This window comes from Nerophis lumbriciformis, linkage group LG28 (assembly GCF_033978685.3).
Source record: "Nerophis lumbriciformis linkage group LG28, RoL_Nlum_v2.1, whole genome shotgun sequence".
NCBI classification, from domain to species: Eukaryota; Metazoa; Chordata; class Actinopteri; order Syngnathiformes; family Syngnathidae; genus Nerophis; species Nerophis lumbriciformis.
In genome coordinates, this window is record NC_084575.2 from 7,894,525 (window position 1) to 7,921,539 (window position 27,015).

The window sequence follows — 27,015 nt, forward strand, 5'->3', positions numbered from 1 at the left end:
TTGTCCGCTTTTTATTAGAACGAAATAAAATAACATTTGTTTTATTTACATTAAGTGAGAGCTTATTGCATTTGAACCAGGAATCCACTTTCACAAGCTCTGAATTGACAGTTACTTGTAGATGGTGTAGGCTCCTGTGTGAGGTAAACACATTTGTATCGTCAGCAAAAATTATTTTATGAAAAGTTTCGGAGGAGTTTGCAAAATCATTTATGTATACGATAAAAAGGAGAGGCCCCAAGATGGATCCCTGGGGAACCCCATAACTGATGGTCATACAGGGTGAATTGTGATCATTGACGCATACACATTGCTGCCTTCCGTATAGGTAAGAGCGGAACCAATCGAGAGGTACCCCTCTGACACCATAGTGATATAGCTTATACAATAAGATCTCAAAGTCTATTGTGTCAAAGGCCTTGGATAGATCCAAAAAAATGCCAAATTTTCCTTCTTCAATACAGTCATTGACCTTTTCCAAGAGGTGGAGTATAGCCGTACAGGTGGTGCTTTTTTTACGAAAACCATATTGGGAGGGGACAAGGTTATTTAGTTTTTCCAGAAAGCCTTTCAGTCGGTTATAGACCACTTTCTCAAATATTTTTGAAAATGTTGGTAAAATTGAAATTGGCCTGTAATTGTTCATATTATGTTTATCACCTGATTTAAAAATTGGGATTACTTTTGCCACTTTGGACATTTTGGGTATAATGCCAGCACTAAGTGACAGGTTTATACAGTGACAGAGAGGATTTATGATCACATTTGCTATGGCTTTCAAGATTTTGCTACATATCCCGTCCACTCCAGCTGTATGTGATGACTTTAGGTCCATCATGATTGTATAAAGCTCATTGATGTCGGTTGGCTGCATGAAAAAGGAGCTAGGGTAGCTGCCTGATAAAAATTCTTTAAAGGAATACCCTGGAGGTTGACCTATTTTACTGGATAGGTTTTCCCCAATAGAAGCAAAAAAGGTATTAAAACTATTGGCAAGATCAGCCCTATTTGACCCTGTATCCGGAACAACAGGGGCCTTATGTCCCTTGTTGAGAACAGTATTCAACACATTCCATGTTCTCCTACAATCCCCCTGCGATGCTTGTAATAGTTCAGAATAATAGTTGTGCTTACTTTTCCTGATAATATGAGTTAATTTATTTCTATAATTTGTGTATTTTTCTTTGTTGACAGTAGTAGGGTTCGAAATATAACATTTGTAGAGTTTATTCTTTTGTCTGATGGACTTTAAGATCCCCCTTGTAATCCAGGGATTTTTTTCTGATGTATGATTTTTGATAGTTTTTTCAGGGATAGTTTCCTGAATAGCATCCTGAATCATTTTGATCAGATGTTCATATGCAGCACCAGGACAGGTGCAATTAAACACAGAGTCCCATTTCCTGGCAAGCAGATTATTATTTAGGTGTAGTAGAGTTGTATTGTTGAGTATTTTGGTTTTACCTTTAGGAGGTGGGGAGGAGGGAGTTTTGCCAGAGTCAAAGAATAGTATAATGGGAAAGTGGTCTGTGATATCGGATTGCACCACCCCTGTCACGAGCTTTGTATTACAGATGTTAGTAATAATGTTATCGATTATTGTTTTTGAGGCATCTGTGACTCGAGTGAACCTATTAATGGTGGGGAAGAAGGAAGAAGAATGTAACGTGTTGATAAAGTTCAGTTTTGCTCCATCGTCCTTGGAAATATCAATATTAAAGTCACCAAGAAGGATGCAGTTTTTGTTTAGTTTATTTAGACTGAGTAATAGTTCATCCAATTTGGAAATAAAAGTGTCAAGAGGTGAGTCAGGAGGACGATAGAGTACTCCAACAATTACCTTTTTTCCTTTGTTGTTGATCTCCATGAACAAGGATTCACAGAGATCATCTTCTAGGGTGATGTTACATACTTTGGCATGAAGATTGTTCTGGACATAGAGGCACACACCACCACCTCTTCCACTGGGTCTATTTTTTACATGTAAATTGTATCCATCCAGTCTAAACAGATCAATATATGAGGAATCAGAAAGCCACGATTCACTACAGGCAATAAAGTTAAACATACAGCTCATATTGGAAAGTAGAGAGGCTAAATCAGTGTGATGTTTATTCAGGCTTCTAATATTCAAATGTAAAAATGAGTAATTATAAAGATCATATAAGGACTTTAATTGCTCAGGGTCATAGACATTGCAGTTTATATTATTCTCAATACCAATGCAGTGCTGTAAATCTCCAACTGTGTCAAGGTCTTCAAAACCCATAAAATAATATATGAAAGTAGTCAGGTTTGCCTGCTGGGATGGCATTCAAATAGTAAATACTCATACATGGACACTCCCATTCACACACACTCGTACCATACATACTGGAAAAAGCTGCTTCCATTATGAATATGACATGACATGCCGAGAAAATAAACATTCACGCACCTCCCCCAACCCGCCAACAACCCACCAAATGTCACGCGTAGTCACCCCGATGGGCATATGAGTCCCACGAAAACGTAAAATTTCTTACCAAAAAGGAGAGGTCCCAACTAACAGTCAGGTTTTGGACCAGTTCCGAGGCACATCAGCGCCACCCCGCGGGGTAAAAAGAAATTACGGCCAATACGAGACCAAAACAATAACAAGAATGTCACGTGTGTATTAGAGCCAGGTGTAGCCTGCGCTAATTTTACTTCAGAGAAAACCAAAATATCAACAAACGCTGTGAACAATATGAGGAACATCAACGCGTGGGATTGTACATATTGACTTTAAAGCGCAACGTGAAGGCGTGGGCTGGTAGATCAGTTAGGAGAGATGTATGTTAATGTTAATGTTACTCTGCTCTGAGAAAGTTATGGTGTGTTCGCTGGCTAGCTAACGTTAGCCTTACCGTGTAGCAAGTCACGTTAGCCGTTTGCCGCCTCAGTAGCTGGCTCAACACCCAAGTTGCAGCTCGCAGCCCGGGTCGCGATGAATGCCTTAGCCTCATCGACCGAGGAGAGGGATCTCCTGCCTGTCTCCACCATCATGGAAAGTTTGGCTGGGTAACGCAGGGCAGGTCTGAGACCTAACTTGAAGAGCTTCGACATGACATCGCTGTATTCCTTTCGCTGATCGACAACTTCGGGTGGATAATCCTCAAAGACCAAGATAGAGTGACCACGGAACTTCAGCTTTCCTCTCTTGGACCGGGCTTCCCGAATAATCGCGTCCTTTTCCTGGAACCTGAGGAGCTTGATGATAACCGGTCTCGGTCGCTGGCCTGCTGGAGGTTTGGGGGCGAGGGACCTGTGGGCGCGCTCGCATTCGGGTGGGGAGTCCAGGATGTCCCTGAAGACTTCCACCAGCATGTTGGAGAAGAAAGCAGTAGGTTGTGGACCCTCAATGGATTCAGGTAAGCCAATTATTCTGATATTATTGCGGCGGCTGCGGGACTCAAGGTCTAAAACTTTGACTGCCAGTTTGGTATTTTTGTCTGCTAGTGCTGTAATGGATGTTTCCAGAGTTCGCACGCGGCTCTCCATGTCATTAGCCGTAATCTCAAGATTTAGAAGTTTGGCAGAATTTGCAGATACTGTGGCTTGTACTTCGTCCAGTTTGCTCTCTATAGCTGCCAGCGAAGTTTTGAAATCTTTGGATAGAGATTCCCGATGGGACTCGAGCAAAGTGGTCAAAGACGCCATAGACAGTTCGGGTTCCGCATCAGTCTGATTTCCTCTGGTTTTCGGCATTTTTAGAGGAATCAGAAAATAAACATGTGCAAACAGCAAACTTATTGGTTTAATATGTTGTTAGGAGAGAGTTAGTATCGGCGGATTGAAAGTTAATTAGGCATGAAGGAGCAGACGCGACACACTCAGCCTGCTACCATGTGGCCGCCATTCTTCTGCCGCTATCTGACTTCAGAACTAACCACTCCACTGAAACATGCCTTCTCTATCTGACTTCAGAACTAACCACTCCACTGACACATGCCTTCTCTATCTGACTGACCACATCAAACATGAGGTGGACGTGGGCATGGTCATGCTGGACCTTCAGAAGGCCTTTGACATTGTTGACCACGCTATACTGTTGGATAAGCTCAGAGCAATCAGATTTGATAAAACCTCATCGAGCTGGATGCAATCTTACTTGGAGGGGAGGGAACAGGTGGTTGAGTTGAACGGCACCGTGTGTCTCCCCCCCCCCCCCCCCCCCCCAGTGAGCTGTGGAGTCCCCCAAGGCAGTATATTAGGGCCTTTACTGTTCCTAATATACATAAACGACTTGTCATCAGCATGTGACTGTGAATTGTTCTTGTTTGCGGATGACTCGGCCCTGCTGGTATCCGGCAAGGACAAGTCACAGGTGGAGAAAATCCTCAGTGCTGAACTCTGTAGAACTTGCACCTGGCTCGCTGACAACAAGCTATCCATACACTTGGGTAAAACAGAATCCATCCTGTTTGGGTCCCACATCAACCTTAAGAAAGTCAGTGACTTCACTATAAAAGTGGGTGACGTTGTTATCACCAGGAAAGAGGAGGTCACCTACCTATGTTCCATTCTAGAGGCTAATCTTTCCTGTGATAAAATGGCAACCAAGGTCATCAAAAAGGTCAACCAACGAACGAGATTTCTCTGTAGAATCTCCTCTCTGGTCAACAAAAGCACCATGAAGATTCTGGAGGGAACTCTCGTTCAACCCTTTTTCCATTACGCATGCACCTCCTGGTACCCTAGCACCTCCAAAACCCTCACATCTAAACTCCAAACATCCCGGAACAAGCTAGTCAGATTACTTCTAGACTTCCACCCCAGATCACACCTCACTCCTACCCACTTCTCCAAAGTGGGCTGGCTCAGGGTGGAGGACAGAGTAAAACAACTTGCACTGAGCCTAGTCTATAAAATCCGCTACACCTCCCTGATACCGAAGTACATGTCAAACTACTTCCTTAACGTTAATGACCGCCATAACCACAACACCAGGGGGAGCTCCACTAACCACGTTAAACCCAGATTCCCATCTAACAAAGGTCTTAACTCATTCTCCTTCTATGCCACATCAATGTGCAATGCGCTCCCAACAGGTGTAAAAGAAAGGGCATCTCTATCCTCCAAAACCGCAATAAAACAACACCTCCAGGCAACTTCAACCCTTGACTAACACCCTCCCTTCCTCATCATACCTCTTCGGATTGTAAATAATCAAATGTAAACAATCAAATGTAGTCACTTTTTCTTATAATTTCTGATCTCTCTCTTTATGTCCACTACTTGCTGTACGTATGTACCAAGTCAGACCTACACTGTTCCAATGTCAATTTCTCTGACTGAAGTGTTGATACCAACCAAACGTAACCCCCCCCCCCCCCCCCCCCCCCCCCCCCCTTCATATCCCACACCCCGGATTGTAAATAATGTAAATAATTACATTTATATACTGTGATGATTAACTTGTGTGATGACTGTATTATGAAAATAGTATATATCTGTATCATAAATCAATTTAAGTGGACCCCGACTTAAACAAGTTGAAAAACGTATTCGGGTGTTACCATTTAGTGGTCAATGGTACGGAATATGTACTTCACTGTGCAATCTACTAATAAAAGTCTCAATCAAGCAACATGCATCTTCTAGCTCATGATCGCCCCCACTTCTCAGTGTGGCGAGTTGGAGTACTACAAAAAGCACTCAGTGCTTAAATCTGTATTTGTAGTCTTATTATCAAGGAATAATGAGGTCACACTTATATTAAAACATTAATGCTAAGGTTTCGTCCAGTATTGGGTCGGTGATGATGATGATGATGATGATGATGAAGATGTATCTGTGCAAGTGAACAATTGGATCCACAAGGGACAACAACCCTTTCCACAGACTACACACACACATCAGAAACATAAATGTTAGAAGCCTACAACAATAAATGTGAAGAAGACTTTAGGATTAAAAGTGAAGATGTGAGGTGAAATAAGTACAAATGCAGCAATAAAAACAAGCAACTCCACTCACGATGGCTCTAAAGTTCAGTGATGTGTTGCTAACTTCAGCATTTTTCTTCTTTGTTGATGTTTTGCAGTAGTTAACATCCACGATGTAACAATGCTGCTAATCTACCAGAGTCCACATTTTGTTAACCATTTTATTCATTCATACTTTTAATTGGATAATAACATCAATAAAATACAATCGAAAAAATGTGTGATTTTATAAGACACAAAAAAAACCAAATTCAAAAAATAAGATGCAATCTCTTTAAACTATGAGAAAATAAAATAAAATAGTAGCTACCGTATTTTCCGCACCATTAACCGCACCTAAAAACCACAAATTTACTCAAAAGCTGACAGTGCGGCTTTTAACCCGGTGCGCTTTATATATGGATAAATATTAAGATTCATTTTCATAAAGTTTCGGTCTCGCAACTTAGGTAAACAGCCGCCATCTTTTTTCCCGGTAGAACAGGAAGCGCTTCTTCTTCTACGCAAGCAACCGCCAAGGTAAGCACCCGCCCCCATAGAACAGGAAGCGCTTCTTCTTCTACTGTAAGCAACCACCCGCCCCCGGAAGAAGAAGAAGCGCGCGGATTTTCGTTTCATTTCCTTTGTGTGTTTACATCTGTAAAGACCAGACTACAAAATGGCTCCTACTAAGCGACACGCGTATAACGCAGAATTTAAACTTAAGGCAATAAGTCATGCCGAAGAACACGGAAATAGAGCAGCAGCAAGAGAATATAACATAAATGAATCAATGGTGCGTAGGTGGAGGAAGCAAGAAGATGACCTGCGCCAGGTAAAGAAGACAAAACAGAGTTTCCGAGGGAACAAAGCAAGATGGCAACTGTTGGAGGACAAACTCGAACAGTGGGTTGTTGAGCAGAGAGCAGCAAGCAGAAGTGTCAGCACCATCACTATTCGAATGAAGGCAACAACGCTAGCAAGCGAACTTCACCTGGATGATTTTAAAGGTGGTGCTTCTTGGTGTTTCCGGTTCATGAAAAGACGCAATCTCTCCATCCGCACACGGACCACTATTTCACAGCAACTGCCTAACGACTTTAAAGAAAAGCTGGCTACTTTCCGTGCATATTGTAAAAACAAGATAGCTGAAAAAAAGATCCGGCCAGAGCACATTATCAACATGGACGAGGTTCCACTGACTTTTGATATTCCTGTGAACCGCACTGTTGATATAACGGGAGCACGTACGGTGAATATTCGCACCACAGGGAATGAGAAGTCGTCCTTCACTGTGGTTCTAGCTTGCCATGCTAATGGCCTGAAACTTCCACCCATGGTGATATTCAAAAGGAAGACCTTGCCAAAAGAGACCTTTCCAGCCGGCGTCATCATAAAAGCTAACTCGAAGGGATGGATGGATGAAGAAAAGATGAGCGAGTGGTTAAGGGAAGTTTACGCGAAGAGGCCGGGTGGCTTTTTTCACACAGCTCCGTCCATGTTGATATACGACTCTATGCGCGCCCACATCACAGATGGTGTCAAAAAACAAGTGAAGCACACAAATACAACACTCGCCGTCATTCCGGGTGGATTAACCAAAGAACTCCAACCGCTGGATATTGGTGTCAACAGGGCATTCAAATCACGACTGCGAACGGCGTGGGAACACACCTTCACTAAGACAGGCAGATAGCGCCGGACGACATACGCCAACATTTGCCAGTGGATCGTAAATGCCTGGGCAGATATTTCGGTCACAACTGTGGTCCGAGCTTTCCGGAAGGCAGGATTCACAGAACTGCTGGACAACAGCGACACTGACTCCGATGACTTCGACGAGACGGAACCGGCCATTTTGGATCCCACATTTGCCCAACTTTTCAATTCAGACACCGAAGACGAAGAATTCGAAGGATTTACGAATGAAGAATAACTTCAGAAAGTGAGCGCTATGTTTATTTTGTGTGTTGTGACATTAACGTTCGAGCAACATTATGTTGCTATTGCTCTGCACTATTTTGAATTTTACTATGTTTGTGATTGCACATTTGTGTACATTTTGGGACAGAGTTGTTAGAACGCTGGTTTTCAATATATTATTAAAGTTTGACTGACCTATCTGACTGTTTTTTTGACATTCCCTTTAGCGCAGCGTAGGCGCGGCTTATAGTCCGGGGCGGCTTATAGTCCGGGGCGGCTTATAGGTGGACAAAGTTTTGAAATATGCCATTCATTGAAGGTGCGGCTAATAATCCGGTGCGCCTTATAGTGCGGAAAATACGGTACATATATAATATTCAATACATGCACACAACTTAAAAAGTAACTACAGGACAACATATAAGACTAGAAGATGAGAAGCACTACATACAACATCAAATATACATTCTTATTAAACATGCTGTGTTTTTAAACTACATTTAGCACAATCACTGTTTAAGTGTTTTTACATCCCTGCAGCTTCCATGACTGTTATACACTTGTGTTTACTGACCTGATACTTATACCTGAACATCTTATCACACACAGTGCAACAAAACGGTTTCTCTCCAGTGTGTGTTCTCATGTGTGTGGTCATGATTTCCTTGCTGGAGAAACTCTTCTTACAAACAGAGCAAGTAAAAGGTTTCTCACCTGTGTGTGTTCTCATGTGCAATATAATTCCCTTCTTAGTGTTGAATATTTTAGCACAAACTGAGCAAGCAAAAGATTTCTCTCTAGTGTGTGTTCTCATGTGTGTGGTCATGATTTCCTTGCTGGAGAAACTCTTCTTACAAACAGAGCAAGTAAAAGGATTCTCACCTGTGTGTGTTCTCATGTGCAATATAATTCCCTTCTTAGTGTTGAATATTTTAGCACAAACTGAGCAAGCAAAAGGTTTCTCTCTAGTGTGTGTTCTCATGTGTGTGGTCATGATTTGCTTGCTGGAGAAACTCTTCTTTCAAACAGAGCAAGTAAAAGGTTTCTCACCTGTGTGTGTTCTCATGTGTAATATCATGTCCGTCTTAGTGTTGAATCTTTTAGCACAAGCTGAGCAAGCAAAAGGTTTCTCTCCAGTGTGTGTTCTCATGTGTATGGTCATTTGTTCCTTTCTGGAGAAACTCTTCTTACAAACAGAGAAAGTGAAATGTTTCTCTCCAGTGTGTGTTCTCATGTGTGTGGTCATGTTAGGTTTTGTGGAGAAGCTCTTCTTACAAACATAGCAAGTAAAAGGTTTCTCACCTGTGTGTGTTCTCATGTGTCTGGTCATGTCTGTCTTAGTGTTGAATCTTTTAGCACAAGCTGAGCAAGCAAAAGGTTTCTCACCTGTGTGTGTTCTCATGTGTGTGGTCATGTCTTTCTTAGTGTTGAATCTTTTAGCACAAGCTGAGCAAGGAAAAGGTTTCTCTCCAGTGTGTGTTCTCATGTGTATGGTCATGTCACCCTTTCTGGAGAAACTCTTCTTACAAACAAAGCAAGTAAAATGTTTCTCTCCAGTGTGTGTTCTCATGTGTGTGGTCATGTCACCCTGTCTGGAGAAACGCTTCTTACAAACAGAGCAAGTAAAAGGTTTCTCTCCAGTGTGTGTTCTCATGTGTATGGTCATTTGTTCCTTTCTGGAGAAACTCTTCTTACAAACAGAGCAAGTAAAATATTTCTCCCCAGTGTGTGTTCTCATGTGTAATATCATGTTAGGTTTTGTGGAGAAACTCTTCTTACAAACAGAGCAAGTAAAAGGTTTCTCACCTGTGTGTGTTCTCATGTGTTTGGTCATGTCATTCTTAGTTTTGAATCTTTTAGCACAAGCTGAGCAAGCAAAAGGTTTCTCACCTGTGTGTGTTCTCATGTGTGTGGTCATGTCTTTCTTAGTTTTGAATCTTTTAGCACAAGCTGAGCAAGCAAAAGGTTTCTCTCCAGTGTGTGTTCTCATGTGTATGGTCATTTGTTGCTTTCTGGAGAAACTCTTCTTACAAACAGAGCAAGTAAAAGGTTTATCTCCAGTATGTATTCTAATGTGTCTTGTAAAATCACTCTTCCATCTAAATGATTTCCCACATTCAGAGCAGAAGTGTTTGTTGTTAGTGTGATGTCTCGTATCACCTTTAGAGTCATTTTTACTCTCCAAAGGTTTTTGGATGTGGTCACTGTGATCAGAAGAGTGTGACATCATGTGGTCCATGTCTGACAGTGGAGCAAAGATGCTGTCTGGTTCTGACTTGATATCTTCACAATGCTCTCCATCAGCTTCTGTGATGTGTTGACTTACAAGCTCCGCCCCTCTGTTCTCCTCACTTTGACTGTGATGAAGCTGTAAGGACTGAGCTTCATCTTCATCATGAAGCTGCTCCTCTTTAATGTGGGAGGGGGCCTGTAGCTCCTTCTGTCCCACACTGGTGTGCCACTCCTCTTCATGACTCCCCGCTGACACCCGCTGGACGTCTGCAGAACAAATGAGGTGTTACTGTATTGAAGTTTGCAGTATTCAAACTATTGACATGTGAGCTAGGCCAAATAGACAGTGATGGGCAAGCTACCTGGACAATGTAGTAAGCTAAGCTACAAGTTACTCTCAATTAAATGGAGCTAAGCTATCCTCAGAGAATTGTAGCACGCTACACTACAAGCTACCATGCAAAAGTAGCTTGCCACATCAAAGCTACATTTAACAGCATTTATATACAGTATATATATATATATATATATATATATATATATATATATATATATATATATATATATATATATAAATATGTATGTATGTATTGGCCCACATGTATAATATCAATGTTTATGTTGTCCATGGAAAGAAGTTAGTAAGAAGCAAAAGAAAAACAACCAACCATGGATGACAAAAGGACTGAAAAATGCTTGTCACAAAAAAAGACATTATATGGAATATTAATAACACAGACATCTATAGAGGCAGAAAATAAGTATACTAAATATAAAAACAAGCTAATTGGTATACTAGGAACATGTAAGAAGGAATACTACAGACAATTATTAAAGAAGAACAGAAACAACATGAGAGCAACATGGGGCATCCTAAATAGCATCATTAAAAATGCTGCTAAGAAAGATTACCCCCAGTACTTTCTACATGGAAATACAAAAAATGACAATATGAACCAAATAGTTGAACGTTTTAATGATTACTTTGTTAATATCGGAAACAATGTGGAATAAAGATTTCCAAATGCAGATGATGGATCAGTTGAGGACTTGAATGAGCTCATAGACAGAAATCCCAATTCCATGTTTCTTAAGAACGTGACAAAAGAAGAAATAATCAAAATTGTAAAACATTGTAAATCCAAGACCTCAACCGACTGTCATGGAATAGATATGGTAACCATAAAAAAGGTTATAGAAGACATTTCAGAACCTCTGACATATATCAGCAACGTACCATTTCTAACCGGCAAATTCCCTGACAAAATGAAAATTGCAAAAGTCGTACTAATTTATAAGAATGGAGACATACACCAGTTTACTAACTACACACCAGAATTCACAGCTAATATCTCAACATGGATAGCATTAATCCAAATAACAGAGGAAATGAGCAATGCAATAGATGGTAAAGAATGTGCGGCCGCAGTATTCATGGACTTAACTAAAGCATTTGACACAATTAATCATGATATTTTAATAACAAAACTAGAACGATATGGCATCAGAAGTTTGGTCTTGAACTGGGTAAGAAGTTATTTAACCACCAGGAAACAATATGTGAAGATGGGTGAAAATATGTCAACACGGCTAGATATATCTTGTGGTGTACCCCAGGGATCAATACTGGGACCAAGATTGTTTTATCTTTATATAAACCAAATTTGTAAAATTACAAAGGACTTAAAGTTAGTTTTATTTGCAGACGACACACCTGCTTTCTGTTCAGGAGAGAACACACAGAAGATAATACAAATAATAACAGAAGAAATGAACACATTAAAAAGATGCTTTGACTATCTTTGTGTCAGGCTTGGACGTAGGAAGGGACTCAGATGCAGAGAGGTAATTCCAAATAAAGCTTTTATTTTGAAAAACTCTTTAAGCCTCCAGAGCCGAGTAAATTCTAATACTATGAAATACAAAAATACTATCGACAAAATGTTCCAAAAGGGAAAAACCGAAAATCACTCCAAAAGGGAGGAAATACAAAAATAAGGACGATAAAATTAGCACCGTATCTGTTATCAAAAAACTTTAACAAAAAACGCTCCAACAGGAGGAAGAAAATAAAGACTATAAAACTTAACTACTCCAATCAATGTAAACAAAAAATCACTCAACAAACTTTGAGGAAAAAATCTTTAAGGAAAAATTATAACTCACCACTGCGGTAGAAAAAGGTAGGATAACAAAAGTCGCTCTGAGGGAGGAAACAAGTTAATTCAAAATTACAGCGTGGGATATTCTGGGAGCAAGGACATAGACGTGAGACAAGGCAAGGCATGGACATGAACAGGGACATGGAACGCAAGACAGGCACGAAAGCTCGAGACAATCTGGCACAGAACAAGGGGAGGCTTGGGTTTATAAAGAACATGAGGGTAATGGGAAACAGGTGGAAACAATCAAGGGTCAGGAATGACGTCAGACTGGTGACACAAGAGGAAGGACCCGTGATCTGAAACAAGAGGAGTTGCTTTTCAAAATAAAACATGTGAATCACAAGACAGAAAAAACCAAGACAAGACTTCCCTCACCGCGGTGTAACACTTTGAATCTCAGTAAAAGTAAAATAATGCTATTTGGTAACAGTAGAAGAGAAAGTCAAACACAAATACAAATAGACGGAATAGAAATTGAAAGAGTAAATGAAACCACATGTCTAAATATAATAATTGATGATAAATTGAACTGGAAATCTCATGTAAAAAATATACAACATAAAGTAGCAAGAAACACGTCAATAATGAATAAAGCAAAACATGTTGTAGACCAAAAATGACTTCATATTCTCTACTGCTCACTAGTGTTACATATCTGACTTATTGTGTAGAAAAATGGGAAATAACTACAAAAGTACACTTCATTCATTAACTGTGTTACAAAAAAGATCAGTTATAATAATACATCATGTTGGATATAGACAACATACAAACACTTTATTTATTGAATCACAAATACCGTATTTTCCGCACTATAAGGCGCACCGGATTATTAGCCGCACCTTCTATGAATTACATATTTCATAATTTTGTCCACCAATAAGCCGCCCCGGACTAAAAGCCGCGCCTACGCTGCGCTAAAGTGAATGTCAAAAAAACGCTGCGCTAAAGTGAATGTCAAAAAAACAGTCAGATAGTTCAGTCAAACTTTAATAATATATTGAAAACCAGCGTTCTAACAACTCTGTCCCAAAATGTACGCAAATGTGCAATCACAAACATAGTAAAATTCAAAATGGTGTAGAACAATAGCAACATAATGTTGCTCGAACGTTAATGTCACAACACACAAAATAAACATAGCGCTCACCTTCTGAAGTTATTCTTCATTCGTAAATCCTTCGAATTCTTCGTCTTCGGTGTCCGAATTGAAAAGTTGGGCGAATACGGGATCCAAAATGGCCGGTTCCGTCTCGTCGAAGTCACCGGAGTCAGTGTCGCTGTTGTTGTGCAGCAGTTCTGTGAATCCTGCCTTCCGGAAAGCTCGGACCACAGTTGTGACCGAAACTATCTGCCCAGGCATTTACGATCCACTGGCAGATGTTGGCGTATGTCGACCGGCGCTATCTGCCCGTCTTAGTGAAGGTGTGTTCGCCTTCGGAGCTGTGTGAAAAAAGCCACCCGGCCTCTTCGCGTAAACTTCCCTTAACCACTCGCTCATCTTTTCTTCATCCATCCATCCCTTCGAGTTAGCTTTTATGATGACGCCGGCTGGAAAGGTCTCTTTTGGATGGGTGGAAGTTAGCATGGCAAGCTAGAACCACAGTGAAGGATGACTCCTCATTCCCTGTGGAGCGAATATTCACCGTACGTGCTCCCGTTCCACAGTGCGGTTCAGTTGCTGTGAAATACGGTAGTAATCCGTGTGCGGATGGAGAGATTGCGTCTTTTTATGAACCGGATCGTTTTGTAGGAGCCATTTTGTGGTCTTTACAGATGTAAACAGGAAATGAAACGTACGGTGATATCCGCGCGTTTTTTCTTCTTCTTCCGGGGGCGGGTGAAGCGCTTCCTGTTCTATGGGGGCGGGTGAAGCGCTTCCTGTTCTATGGGGGCGAGTGCTTTCATTGGCGGTTGCTTGCGTAGAAGAAGAAGCGCTTCCTGTTCTACCGGGAAAAAAGATGGCGGCTGTTTACCGAAGTTGCGAGACCGAAACTTTATGAAAATGAATCGTAATAAAGCGCACCGGGTTATTAGGCGCACTGTCAGCTTTTGAGAAAAATTGTGGTTTTTAGGTGCGCCTTATAGTGCGGAAAATACGGTACTGAAATTCCACCACATAGTGAATTAGCAAACAGCTAAAATGATACACAAAGCAAACTATAACCTGCTAGCCAAGAATGTACAACTATTCTCAACAAAAGAGGAGAAATATAAACTCAGAGAAAAATGTAATTTAAAACATTTGTATGCACGTACAACACTTAAGACCTTCAGTATATCAGTATGTGGAATTAAATGATGGAATGGATGAAGCAAAGCAATCAAACAATGTACTAATATGATCCACTTCAAGAAACTCTTCACACTTAAAGTGTTTACAAAGTACAAAGAAGAAGATAAACATTCTCAATTTATTTCATCCATCATTCATTTTCTACATCATCTTACTCATCTCACCATATGAAATATAACTTACTTCACTCATTATTATTTATTTATTTTTATTGTGATTACTTATGGAGTATATTGTGAATACATTGAGAACAGGAAGTGAACTAAAGTGTTAGCAACTGTTATGTAAAAGAAAAGGGGTAGAATTAAAAAAGCTCTGCTTCTTCCTACTCCTTTTCCAACATGTTGAAAAGACAAACTGGAAATTGTGATGTATCATGTTGTATGCATGCATGTGTGATGTATCATGTTGTATGCATGCATGTGTGATGTATCATGTTGTATGCATGCATGTGTGAAGTATCATGTTGTATGCATGCATGTGTGATGTATCATGTTGTGTGCATGCATATGTGATGTATCATGTTTTATGCATGCATGTGTGATGTATCATGTTGTATGCATGCATGTGTGATGTATCATGTTGTATGCATGCATGTGTGATGTATCATGTTGTATGCATGCATGTGTGATGTATCATGTTGTATGCTTGCATGTGTGATGTATCATGTTGTATGCATGCATGTGTGATGTATCATGTTGTATGCATGCATGTGTAATGTATCATGTTGTATGCATGCATGTGTGATGTATCATGTTCTATGCATGCATGTGTGATGTATCATGTTGTATGCATGCATGTGTGATGTATCATGTTGTATGCATGCATGTGTGATGTATCATGTTGTATGCATGCATGTGTGATGTATCATGTTGTATGCATGCATGTGTGATGTATCATGTTGTATGCATGCATATGTGATGTATCATGTTGTATGAATGCATGTGTGATGTATCATGTTGTATGCATGCATGTGTGATGCATCATGTTGTATGATGCATGTGTGATGCATCATGTTGATGCATGCATATGTGATGTATCATGTTGTATGCATGCATGTGTGATGTATCATGTTGTATGCATGCATGTGTGATGTATCATGTTGCATGCATGCATATGTGATGTATCATGTTGTATGCATGCATGTGTGATGTATCATGTTGTATGCATGCATTTGTGATGCATCATGTTGTATGCATGCATGTGTGATGCATCATGTTGTATTAGTGCATGCATTAGTGATGTATCATGTTGTATGCATGCATGTGTGATGTACCATGTTGTATGCATGCATGTGTAATGTATCATGTTGTATGCATACATGTGTGATGTATCATGTTTTATGCATGCATGTGTGATGTATCATGTTGTATGCATGCATGTGTGATGTATCATGTTGTATGCATGCATGTGTGATATATCATGTTGTATGCATGCATGTGTGATGTATCATGTTGTATGCATGCATGTGTGATGTATCATGTTGTATGCATGCATGTGTGATGTATCATGTTGTATGCATGCATATGTGATGTATCATGTTGTATGAATGCATGTGTGATGTATCATGTTGTATGCATGCATGTGTGATGCATCATGTTGTATGCATGCATGTGTGATGCATCATGTTGATGCATGCATATGTGATGTATCATGTTGTATGCATGCATGTGTGATGTATCATGTTGTATGCATGCATGTGTGATGTATCATGTTGCATGCATGCATATGTGATGTATCATGTTGTATGCATGCATGTGTGATGTATCATGTTGTATGCATGCATTTGTGATGTATCATGTTGTATGCATGCATGTGTGATGCATCATGTTGTATTAGTGCATGCATTAGTGATGTATCATGTTGTATGCATGCATGTGTGATGTACCATGTTGTATGCATGCATGTGTGATGTATCATGTTGTATGCTTGCATGTGTGATGTATCATGTTGTATGCATGCATGTGTGATGTATCATGTTGTATGCTTGCATGTGTGATGCATCATGTTGTATGCATAAATGTGTGATGTATCATGTTGTATGCATGCATGTGTGATGTATCATGTTGTATGCATGCATGTGTGATGCATCATGTTGTATGCTTGCATGTTCCAAATAAACTCAACTCAACTAACACTTGGTGGACATTCAAGCCACAAAATGCAAATGGAGTATTGTTGGTGTATTTTGGATGGTTATAGAGGACCTCCCATTGGCTCCATTGCAAGTTGTCTTTTATTTATATTTATGAGTTAGAATTAGGGCTGGGTGATATATGGAATATACTGGATATATCGTGGGTTTGTCTCTGTACGATATAGAAAATGACTATATGGTGATATTGGAGTATACGTTCTCACACAGTTGCTTTTAGCTGCAGTCATTACACTACAGGCTCTTCTCACTCTTTCTTGTCTCTCCTTCTCACAGAGACATAAAACAAGCGCACCCTCTTACATATGTCACATACTGTCACGTGTGCAACGTCATACGCTCTCACGGAGCAGACAGGTAGCGGCATGGTAACGTTAGCTGTGGTGCTTATGGTAATACGAGAGAAAGAAGGTGCCAATCTGGTAACAAATAAAGGAATAATTCATTCCCAAGACAAACAGCAGGGGGTCCATCGTCTGGCAGCGGTTTGGCTTCAAGCGGGTAGATGGTGAACAAGTATAAGGCAAAAGCGTTGCTACAAAAAGTAGCAGCACTGCTAATGTAGCATCATTTGAAAAGTCACCCGCTAGAGAATGAGGAGTGCTTGAAACTCCGCATGTCAACATCTCCGTTCAGTTCCACACCCACAAAATGCCCAAGCAACCATTTCCAGATCAACACTGTATGAAACAAATAGTCAACAACAGAAGGAGATAACGTCCGCAGGAACCTACCACATAGTGAAGGACATACACTATTTGATTTCCTATTATGCAGATACTTTTTATTTGACACTTATTGAAATATCTTGTGTGACATCATGCACAAAAGTGCATTTTATTTGTTTTAAACTATTGTAGTGGTGTTCGGTACAAAAAGTACACTTTAATTTAGTGTTGTTTTGATATGTCATCTTAGTGACATCATGCACAAAAGTGCACTAATAGCTTGTTTTAAAATGTCTCTGACAATCTTGCACTTTCTGTTTTGAAATGATATGAATGTTTGTGCCACTGCTTAATAACTGTTTAATAAATACACTTTTGCTAAATTGACCTAGTTGTGGTTTCCCTCTCTGCATGAAAGTTTAAAAGTAGCATATATTAATGCAGTATGAAGAAGAATGTTTTAAAGTAGACACATAGAATCATCATACTGCTGTGATTATATGCATCAAGTGTTCATTCAAGGCTAAGGCAAAATACCCACATATATATGGTGTATCATGACATGGCCTAAACATATCCACATATATATGGTGTATCGTGACATGGCCTAAACATATCTACATATATATGGTGTATCGTGACATGGCCTAAACATATCCACATATATATGGTGTATGGTGACATGGCCTAAACATATCCACATATATATGGTGTATCGTGACATGGCCTAAACATATCCACATATATATGGTGTATCGTGACATGGACTAAAAATAGAGATATTAATAAAAGGCCATATCGCCCAGCCCTACTTAGAATGCGATTTATTTTTTTATATATATATCCACCATCATGTCTTTTATAATGATTGTGAACGATAGAAAAATTCCCCAAAAAAGTGCAGTTCCCCTCTAAATTCCAATGATTAGATTTAAGACTTGAAGTGTATGAGCATGAAGTGATGAAGCCTACTTGGATGAGTCTTCTAAGACAAAGTGAACAGTCCAGTTGTGATGGATTGAATGCCCTGAGAATAAAATGATATGTGCTTACTTGGACTGTGATGAAGCTGTGAGGACTCAGGTGCTTTGTCTTCATGCTCTTCAGTCTTCACAGAGACAACAGTCAGTGGAAACTTGCTGACATCATCCTCCTCCTGCCCTACAACACACTCTCCCTCCTCTTCCTCTTTCATGTGTGGATCCTCCTCTTCCTCTTTCATGTGTGGATCCTCCTCTTCCTCTTTAATGTGGGTGGGCTGTGGATCATCCTCTTCCTCTTTAATGTAGGTGGGCTGTGGATCATCCTCTTCCTCTTTAATGTGGGTGGGCTGTGGATCATCCTCTTCCTCTTTAATGTGAAGGGGCTGTTGAATGTCTGTTGGGTAAATAAGTAAATAAGATAAAGAGAGAATATAAATAGTTTTGGACTGACACTGTTAACACAATGACAATATTTGTGTTATTTCGTGTGTTGTGTTAAAAGTGTGTAGCAAAACAACCAATACAAACACGGGAAATACTTGCTTTTGTCCCAGCCACTAAAATTAATTCAAAAGTGAGTACCAAAACAGACTTGGAAATTTGATGAGGAGCCAGTTTTTTTATAAGTACAAGGCAGCATGGATTGAGGTATTCTTAACTTTACACTCACTGATAAAAATTGTGCAAATATTTTATTCTGTATACGGTCTATGACACCTAAACTTTATCTCTAAACTTAACCATAATTTGTGGTGTAGAATGATGTCTGGAACTCAAGATAGTTCCACATGTCTGGGAACGCCACTGACGGATAATCCTTGATATTACTCAACACATATTTAGGGATCTATTCCGTTTCATAATTAGATTTTTTTGTCGTATCTGCTTTTCGCAGAAAGAACTCGGCCAGGGGTGTGTAAACTAATTTTAGATAGGGGGTCACATGGAGAAAGATCTACTCCAAGTTGGCCGGACTGGTAAAATTACGGCAAGATAACGTAAAAATAAAGACAACTGCAGATTGTTTTCTTTGTTTAAAAATAGAACAAACACATTCTGCAAATGTACAAAACATAATGTTTTTTTTTACATACAATAGTATTCTATCTTTAGTTGTCCTTTTTTACACTTTCAGAATCAATTATGTGATAATGTTCATCAGTCAACTCATTGGTGTTCATTTTCAATCTATCAAGATAAATAAATAATATCATAATGAAATTACAGGATGATATTGATGTAGTTTGCTCATTTTCCCCGACTGGTGCGCTAACATCATGTGTTTTAGTTATGTTTTACATACGTAGCATCATCTACAAAGATACAAAGAATTGCTATTGCGACATCTAGAGGACACATTTAGAAGAGCAGTTTCTTTCATTCAAAAATTTCGACTCATTTTTGTACTTAGCAAACTCATCCCGTCTCATTCACTCATTCACACACTAATGGCGGGATCTGCCATGCAAGGCGCTTACCACGACCCATCAGGAGCAAGGGTGAAGTGTCCTGCTCAAAGACACAACAGACATGACTAGGTTGGTAGAAGGTGGGGATTGAACCAGGAACCCTCAGGCACGGCCACTCTACCAACCGCGCCACTAGCCTTCCACCATCGACCTGCCTACTAGCCTTCCACCATCGACCTGCCTGCTAGCCTTCCACCATTGACCTGCCTGCTAGCCTTCCACCATCAACCTGCCTACCAGCCTTCCACCATCGGCCTGCCTGCTAGCCTTCCACCATCGGCCTTCCTGCTAACCTTCCACCATCGGCCTGTCTACCAGCCTTCCACCATCGGCCTGTCTACCAGCCTTCCACCATCGGCCTGCCTGCTAGCCTTCCACCATCGACCTGCCTGCTAGCCTTCCACCGTCGACCTACCTGCTAGCCTTCCACCATCGACCTGCCTACTAGCCTTCCATCGGCCTGCTGTTTGCCTACAGACATTGGCTTCGTCTACGGGCTTCCACCCATTGGCCTTGGTTGCTAGTCTTTAGCCCTGTCTGCTAACATCTTCAAAAGTGGTGGAACTTCTCCTCTCACTATGTCACAAATTATTATATTGTGTTTTATACTTTTGTGTGGTTTTACTGGTGTCCCAAATTGGTCTGGTTACCCCCACTCACGAGCTATGCTACTTCAAGATGCACATTTTGACATATTTGATAATTTGACATTTCATCATAGTGGCAGCTACAAAATAACCTCGACCTTATCTCAGTTGAAGATTTCTGTGACTTTGGACAAAACCAAATGGCTGCATACTATGGTAGAGTCCATTCATTCTTATTGTTTCCTTGTTTTGAGAGATCACGTCAACATTACTGCATCCTCCCCTATTGTGAGCACTTACTTTCACAGATTAAAGCCTGACTCAAAAGATGGTAAATTTAAGCGCAAATGTTTAGTTATACTATTGTTATTGCTCTCAGGAAATGTTGAGACTAATCCAGGCCCTGATACACCTACACAATGTTTTACACCTGCAGATTTTAAAACTAGATCTGGTTTTGGGATTATTCATATCAATGTTCGGAGTTTACTCCCTAAACTGGATATGATACAGATCTGGATAAACTCAACAAATGCTGATATTGTAGTCTTATCTGAAACTTGGCTTAAACAATCTGTGCTTAATAAAGATATTTACATTCATGGCTATAATGTCTATCGTACTGACCGACAAAGAAAAGGTGGTGGAGTGGCCATATATATTAAGCAGAGGTTTGATGTTAAATTAGTGCTCTCTGAATCAGTAAGTAAAGAACCTGAACTGCTAGCACTTAAAATCGAATTAGCTAGAAATCACCACATTATGGTAGTGGGGTGTTATAGGCCTCCATCTGCCCCTAGTAATTCCCTATCTACTCTTGTAATGCTTCTGTCTCAACTGAAATACAATGAAATTGTGATTTAAACTGGGACTGGCTCACATCTGTGTCTGACTCCTTGAAAACACAGTGAGAATCTCTAAATTTAACACAATTAATTAACTCAGCTACAAGACCTAATCCTAAATGCCCTCAAAAAGCTACACTCATTGACTTAATTCTAACAAATATGCCCTTCAAATGTGTTGCATCTGGTGTTTTAGCTAATGATGTGAGTGATCATTGTGTGATTGCAGTAGTGCGAGACACAAGGATTCATAAAAGCAAGCCTCGTCTTCTTGAAAAACATTATATGAAATTATTTGAGACGCAAGCTTTTTTACATGACTTGCATCTTTTTAATTGGGATAGAATTGCTCTTTTTGATAATGTTGAACTGGCTTGGAAATATTTTCACGAAATGTTCTTGAGTATAGTGAACAAACATGCCCCTTTTAGAAAATGTAGGGTTAAAGGACGTGACAATCAGTGGTTTACATCGGACCTGTCAGATGTATTGCATGAGCGTAATGCTGCTTGGGCCAGGGCACGCAAGTCAGGGTTAGAAGCAAATTGGTTGAATTTTAGACAATTAAGGAATCAATTTACCTCTCTCCTTCGGAAAGTCAAAATTAGAATTGTATTTCTCCACAACAACCGAAAACCTCAAACACCCAAAGAAGTTTTGGAAAATCATCAAATCTTTGTCCGCCTGCTGTAATTCAGTCAATCTCCCACCTCGTATACTTGTTGATGGTGTCAGAGTAAGTGACAGAAGAGAAATGGGTAGTCATTATAATAATCATGTTATTTCTTCTGGTTTTCTCTATAATTCTGACAACTCAACTGAAGTTCCGCTAACTCCGGAAAGAACCGTTGAAAATACCCAGGTTTTTAACTTTACGCCCTTTCCCACAACAGAGGGAATGAGGGCTCTAAAACAACTTAAACCTAGAAAGCCAGCTGGCTCAGATAAGTTGGAGCCGCTCTTCCTAAAGTTGGCAGCTGAAATTAAAGCTGGACCATTGACTCACATTTTTAACCTTACTCGAATTTCAAATGAAATCCTCTTGGATTGGAAATCTGCCCTTGTAATCCCCCTATTAAAAGGAGGTGACCCTAGTAATCTAAATCATTACAGACCGATCTCTAAACTCTCTGTTCTGGCAAAAGTGCTTGAATCCCTTATCAGTGAACAGATACAATACTTTTTGGACACCAACTTTATTCTGTCACCATTTCAGTCAGGTTTTGGCAGAAATCACAGTAATGTTACTGCTGCTATGAAGTTTATAAATGATGTAACTGAAGCTCTTGACAAGAAGCAGTGCTGTCTGTTCCTCTTCATTGACTTTTTCAAAGGCATTTGATACTGTTGATCATGTCATTTTAATCAAAGGTCTTTCAGCTATTGGTTTTCCTCAGCAAGCAGTTGGATGGTTTGCAAATGACCCCACAAGCAGAATTTAGGCTGTTCAGATAGAGGGTTCCTTCTCGGACGTACTGCAAGTGGAAAAGGATGTCCCTCAAGGTTCTGTGTTGGGCTCATTATTAATTAATAATTAATAATCTTGGACAGAATATTCTGAACTCAACTTTCCATTCCTACGCTGATGATACTGTCATATACTGCACAGCACCCACTCCTGCTGAGGCCTTTAAATATCTACAACAAGCATTTGACAGAGTACAAGAACAACTTTGCTATCTTCAACTGCTTTTAAATGCAGAGAAAACAAAAGTGGATGTTCTTTACCACATCAAATACTGTAAGATCAGCACTGTGTGAGAACATTTGAACAAGAAATGGGCAACAAATTGTGTTAGTATCTGCTTTCAAATATTTAGGATTTTTAATTGATGACCACTTGAGTTTTAAGGAGCACATTCAGTATGTTGTAAAAAAAAAACTGAAACTTTTACTGGGATTTGATTATAGAAACAAGTCTTGCTTTTCTTTTACTGTGAAACAGAAATTGGTGGAAACAACCTTTTTACCTGTTATTGATTATGGAGATGTGTTGTACATGAATGCTACTGCTGGTTGTCTCCACAAGCTGGATAGTGTGTACCACGGGGCACTGAGATTCATCACCAACTTACTCACCATTGTGTGTTATACTTAATGGTTAACTTACTCACCATTGTGTGTTATACTCAATGGCTAACTTACTCACCATTGTGTGTTATACTCGATGGTTAACTTACTCACCATTATGTGTTATACTCAATGGTTAACTTACTCTACATTGTGTGTTATACTTAATGGTTAACTTACTCACCATTGTGTGTTATACTCAATGGCTAACTTACTCACCATTGTGTGTTATACTCGATGGTTAACTTACTCACCATTATGTGTTATACTCAATGGTTAACTTACTCTACATTGTGTGTTATACTTAATGGTTAACTTACTCACCATTGTGTGTTATACTCAATGGTGAACTTACTTACCATTGTGTGTTATACTCAATGGTTAACTTACTCACCATTGTGTGTTATACTCAGTGGTTAACTTACTCACCATTGTGTGTTATACTCGATGGTGAACTTACTCACCATTGTGTGTTATACTCAATGGTTAACTTACTCACCATTGTGTGTTATACTCAGTGGTTAACTTACTCACCATTGTGTGTTATACTCAATGGTTAACTTACTCACCATTGTGTGTTATACTCAATGGTTAACTTACTCAACATTGTGTGTTTTACTCAATGGTTAACTGGACATCTTTATGTGCTCGACGCCTCCATCATTGGTATGTGTTCATCATCAACAAAACCATTCTGGGTATCACTCCATCTTATCCGTCTTGTCTTTTAACAAAGAAACAAGGAAGTCACAATCTTCTTTCAATGAATGTTCTGCAATTTGTCGTCCCCAAAGTAAGAACTGAACTGGGCAAGAAAGCATTTAGGTTTTCAGCAGCGAAGGCTTGGAATAACCTACAATCCAATATTCAACTTCAAACCCTTGTTACATTGAATGAGTTTAAAGCTTCTGTGAAAGGATTGCAGTCTACCTTGTCTGTATGCACATGTGTTATGTCAGCAAGTTTTAATGTTGTAAATGTCATGTTTTATGTGTTGTTTACTGTTTTTAATGTAACCTTGCTGCTGCCCTCTTGGCCAGGTCTCCCTTGGAAAAGAGATCTTTGATCTCAATGGGATTTTACCTGGTTAAATAAAGAAGAAGAAAAAAAAAGAAAAAAAACAGCTGTTTATTTGAAGTCTTAAAGAAGTCAACTATGTGTGCAGTGCAAGGTGAAATGCAGTTATGTCATCTTCTTGTCAATAACACACACATCACACTTTTGCGTGTTGTTGCTTCCTCATTTGTCATTATTCAAAGCTGATTTTAATGTGTAGCAGCGGCAGCTGAACTCAATGTGACAACGTGTCATAGTTACGTCAGTCAGCTGGAATAAAAATACAAATAGTTGTGTCGTTAGTCCAGAATCTTCACGGTCCTCATGGGCGACATAATTAGGAACTAGTACTAAAAAATGGTACTTGGTATACATCCCTAATCTTCACCACTAAACCTTTGAAATATGCTGACATATGTGCTGCTAAAGGTAAATAAACAGTAGCCATATTGAATGTTTGCCTTCATTTGACCACGTGAGGTAAGGAGGACGGCCTCTAGGTCACATGGTTACACCCCAGAAATTACACTGTTGATGATTGATGAGCATTCATTTTTAAATGGTGGTGTTAAAAAGCAAGTATATCTCCATCTTTAGTCATAAATGTGGCCCCCGGATGAACATGTGTCACAAACATTGTATTAGATGATATGTGGATGTTGTGCTTACTTGGACTGTGATGAAGCTGTGAGGACTCAGGTGCTTTGTCTTCATGCTCTTCAGTCTTCACAGAGACAACTGTCAGTGGAAACTTGCTGAGATCAGTCTCCTTCTGCCCTGGAAGAAACTCTTCCTCCTGAGTAACCCAGGGATCCTCCTCTTCTTCTTTAATGTGGGGGGGCTGTGCATCCTCCTGCTGCTGAAGGGACGTTCTTCTTGACGAGTGTTCATCTGTTGGACGTCCGCAAGACAACACAAACAAACTTCAGCTCAGATGTGTCAAATATTTTTTAGTCTATCAAATATATTATTTTCCAAGTGGACAGACACCACTTTGTGGTGATGTTCTTCTACACATGGAATAATCATCAGCTATTGATTATTATGAATTGTGTAATTGATCTTGTTTTCTGCATTTACATAAATTATTGATAAAAAGTAACAACTTATAGAAAACCTCCTGCTGGGATTTTAATACCGTCATGATTGCATTAAGTCAGTCTGCACAGATACAAGTTTCATTGTGCTGCAGCATCGAGTGACGCCAACTCGCTCCTTCCACTACCAACCTACCAGCCAACCTTGACGTGTCACGTGCACCTCCAAAATAGTCCGACCTCACGTTAACGGTGACCAGGACTGCAGAGCTGTGGTCGGTTGGCTTTACTTTTACGCGCAATATCCTCTCCTCGTTCTTCCTTCTGTGAAAGCAACATTCTTAAACCCAACAAAAAAACAACAGAAGTGCAGCGAAGCACGTGTAACAAGTGCCATCGAGTGTGGCCGTGCGATAGTATGTTGGTTGAACCTCACTCACACCTTAAGAAATGTGCTGGCGTGAGAATATATATACACTATATTGCCAAAAGTATTTGGCCATTCGTCCAAATGATGACAATCAGGTGTCCTAATCACTTATAAAACCAAGCACTTAGGCATGGAGACTGTTTCTACAAACATTTTGTGAAAGAATGGGCCACTCTCAGTGATTTCCAGCGTGGAACTGTCATGTGCAACAAATCCAGTCGTGGAATTTCCTCGCTCCTAAATATTCCAAAGTCAACTGTCGGCTTTATTATAAGAAAAGTGAAGAGTTTGGGAACAACAGCAACTCAGCCACCAAGTGGTAGGCCACGTAAACTGATAGAGAGGTCAGCATAGTGCAAAGACTCTCTGCACAGTCAGTTGCTACAGAGCTCCAAACTTCATGTGACCTTCCAATTAGCCCATGTACAGAACGCAGAGAGCTTCATGGAATGGCTTTCCATGGCCGAGCAGCTGCATCTAAGGCATACATCACTAAGTTCAATGCAAAGCGTGGGATGCAGTGGTGTAAAGCATGTCACCACTGGACTCTAAAGCTGTGGAGACGCCTTCTCTGGACTGATGAATCACGCTTCTCCATCTGGCAACCTGATGGACCAGTCTGGGTTTGGAGGTTGCCAGGAGAACGCTACATTTCGGACTGCATTGTGCCGAGTGTGGAATTTGGTGGAGGTGGAATTATGGTGTGGGGTTGGTTTTTCAGGAGTTGGGCTTGGCCCCTTAGTTCCAGTGAAAGGAACTTTGAATGCTCCAGGATACCAAAACATTTTGGACAATTCCATGGGATGGCACTTCAAGTTCTTATGTGAGTAAAGGCAGGTGGCAAAATACTTTTGGAAAGATAGTGTATATATATACATATATATATATTTTTTGAGAATATTTGGATACCTCATGATTCGATTACAAACAAAATATTGATGCATGTTCAATTTGTGTACAGTATATTAAAGCCATTTTTAATATTTAACATGTATTTCATTAAATATTTACTTACATATATAATATATATATAATCACTTACAATTGTGCAAATTGTGTATTCGTAATAACAAGCATCAGTTGATTGAATTTCCATGATATGTCCGCCCGAACTATATTATATTTAATGGGCAGCACGGTGGCAGAGGGGT

At 39.9% G+C, this 27,015-nt stretch overlaps 2 protein-coding genes across 3 annotated transcripts in view; one reads left to right on the forward strand and one right to left on the reverse strand.

Moving 5' to 3' along the window:
• The window catches only part of LOC133570505 (uncharacterized), a 490,167-nt gene that overhangs the window by 340,804 nt on the left and 122,348 nt on the right, over positions 1-27,015 (forward strand). The window lies entirely within an intron of this gene.
• The window catches only part of LOC140680169 (uncharacterized), a 63,779-nt gene continuing 39,668 nt past the window's right edge, over positions 2,905-27,015 (reverse strand). Inside the window, exons 3-5 of the mRNA XM_072916547.1 lie at positions 18,441-18,764; positions 9,678-10,370; positions 2,905-3,608 (exon numbers count right to left, since the gene is read on the reverse strand). Of these exons, the coding sequence (XP_072772648.1) occupies positions 2,905-3,608; positions 9,678-10,370; positions 18,441-18,764 (1,721 nt within the window). The remainder of the gene's footprint in view (positions 3,609-9,677; positions 10,371-18,440; positions 18,765-27,015) is intronic.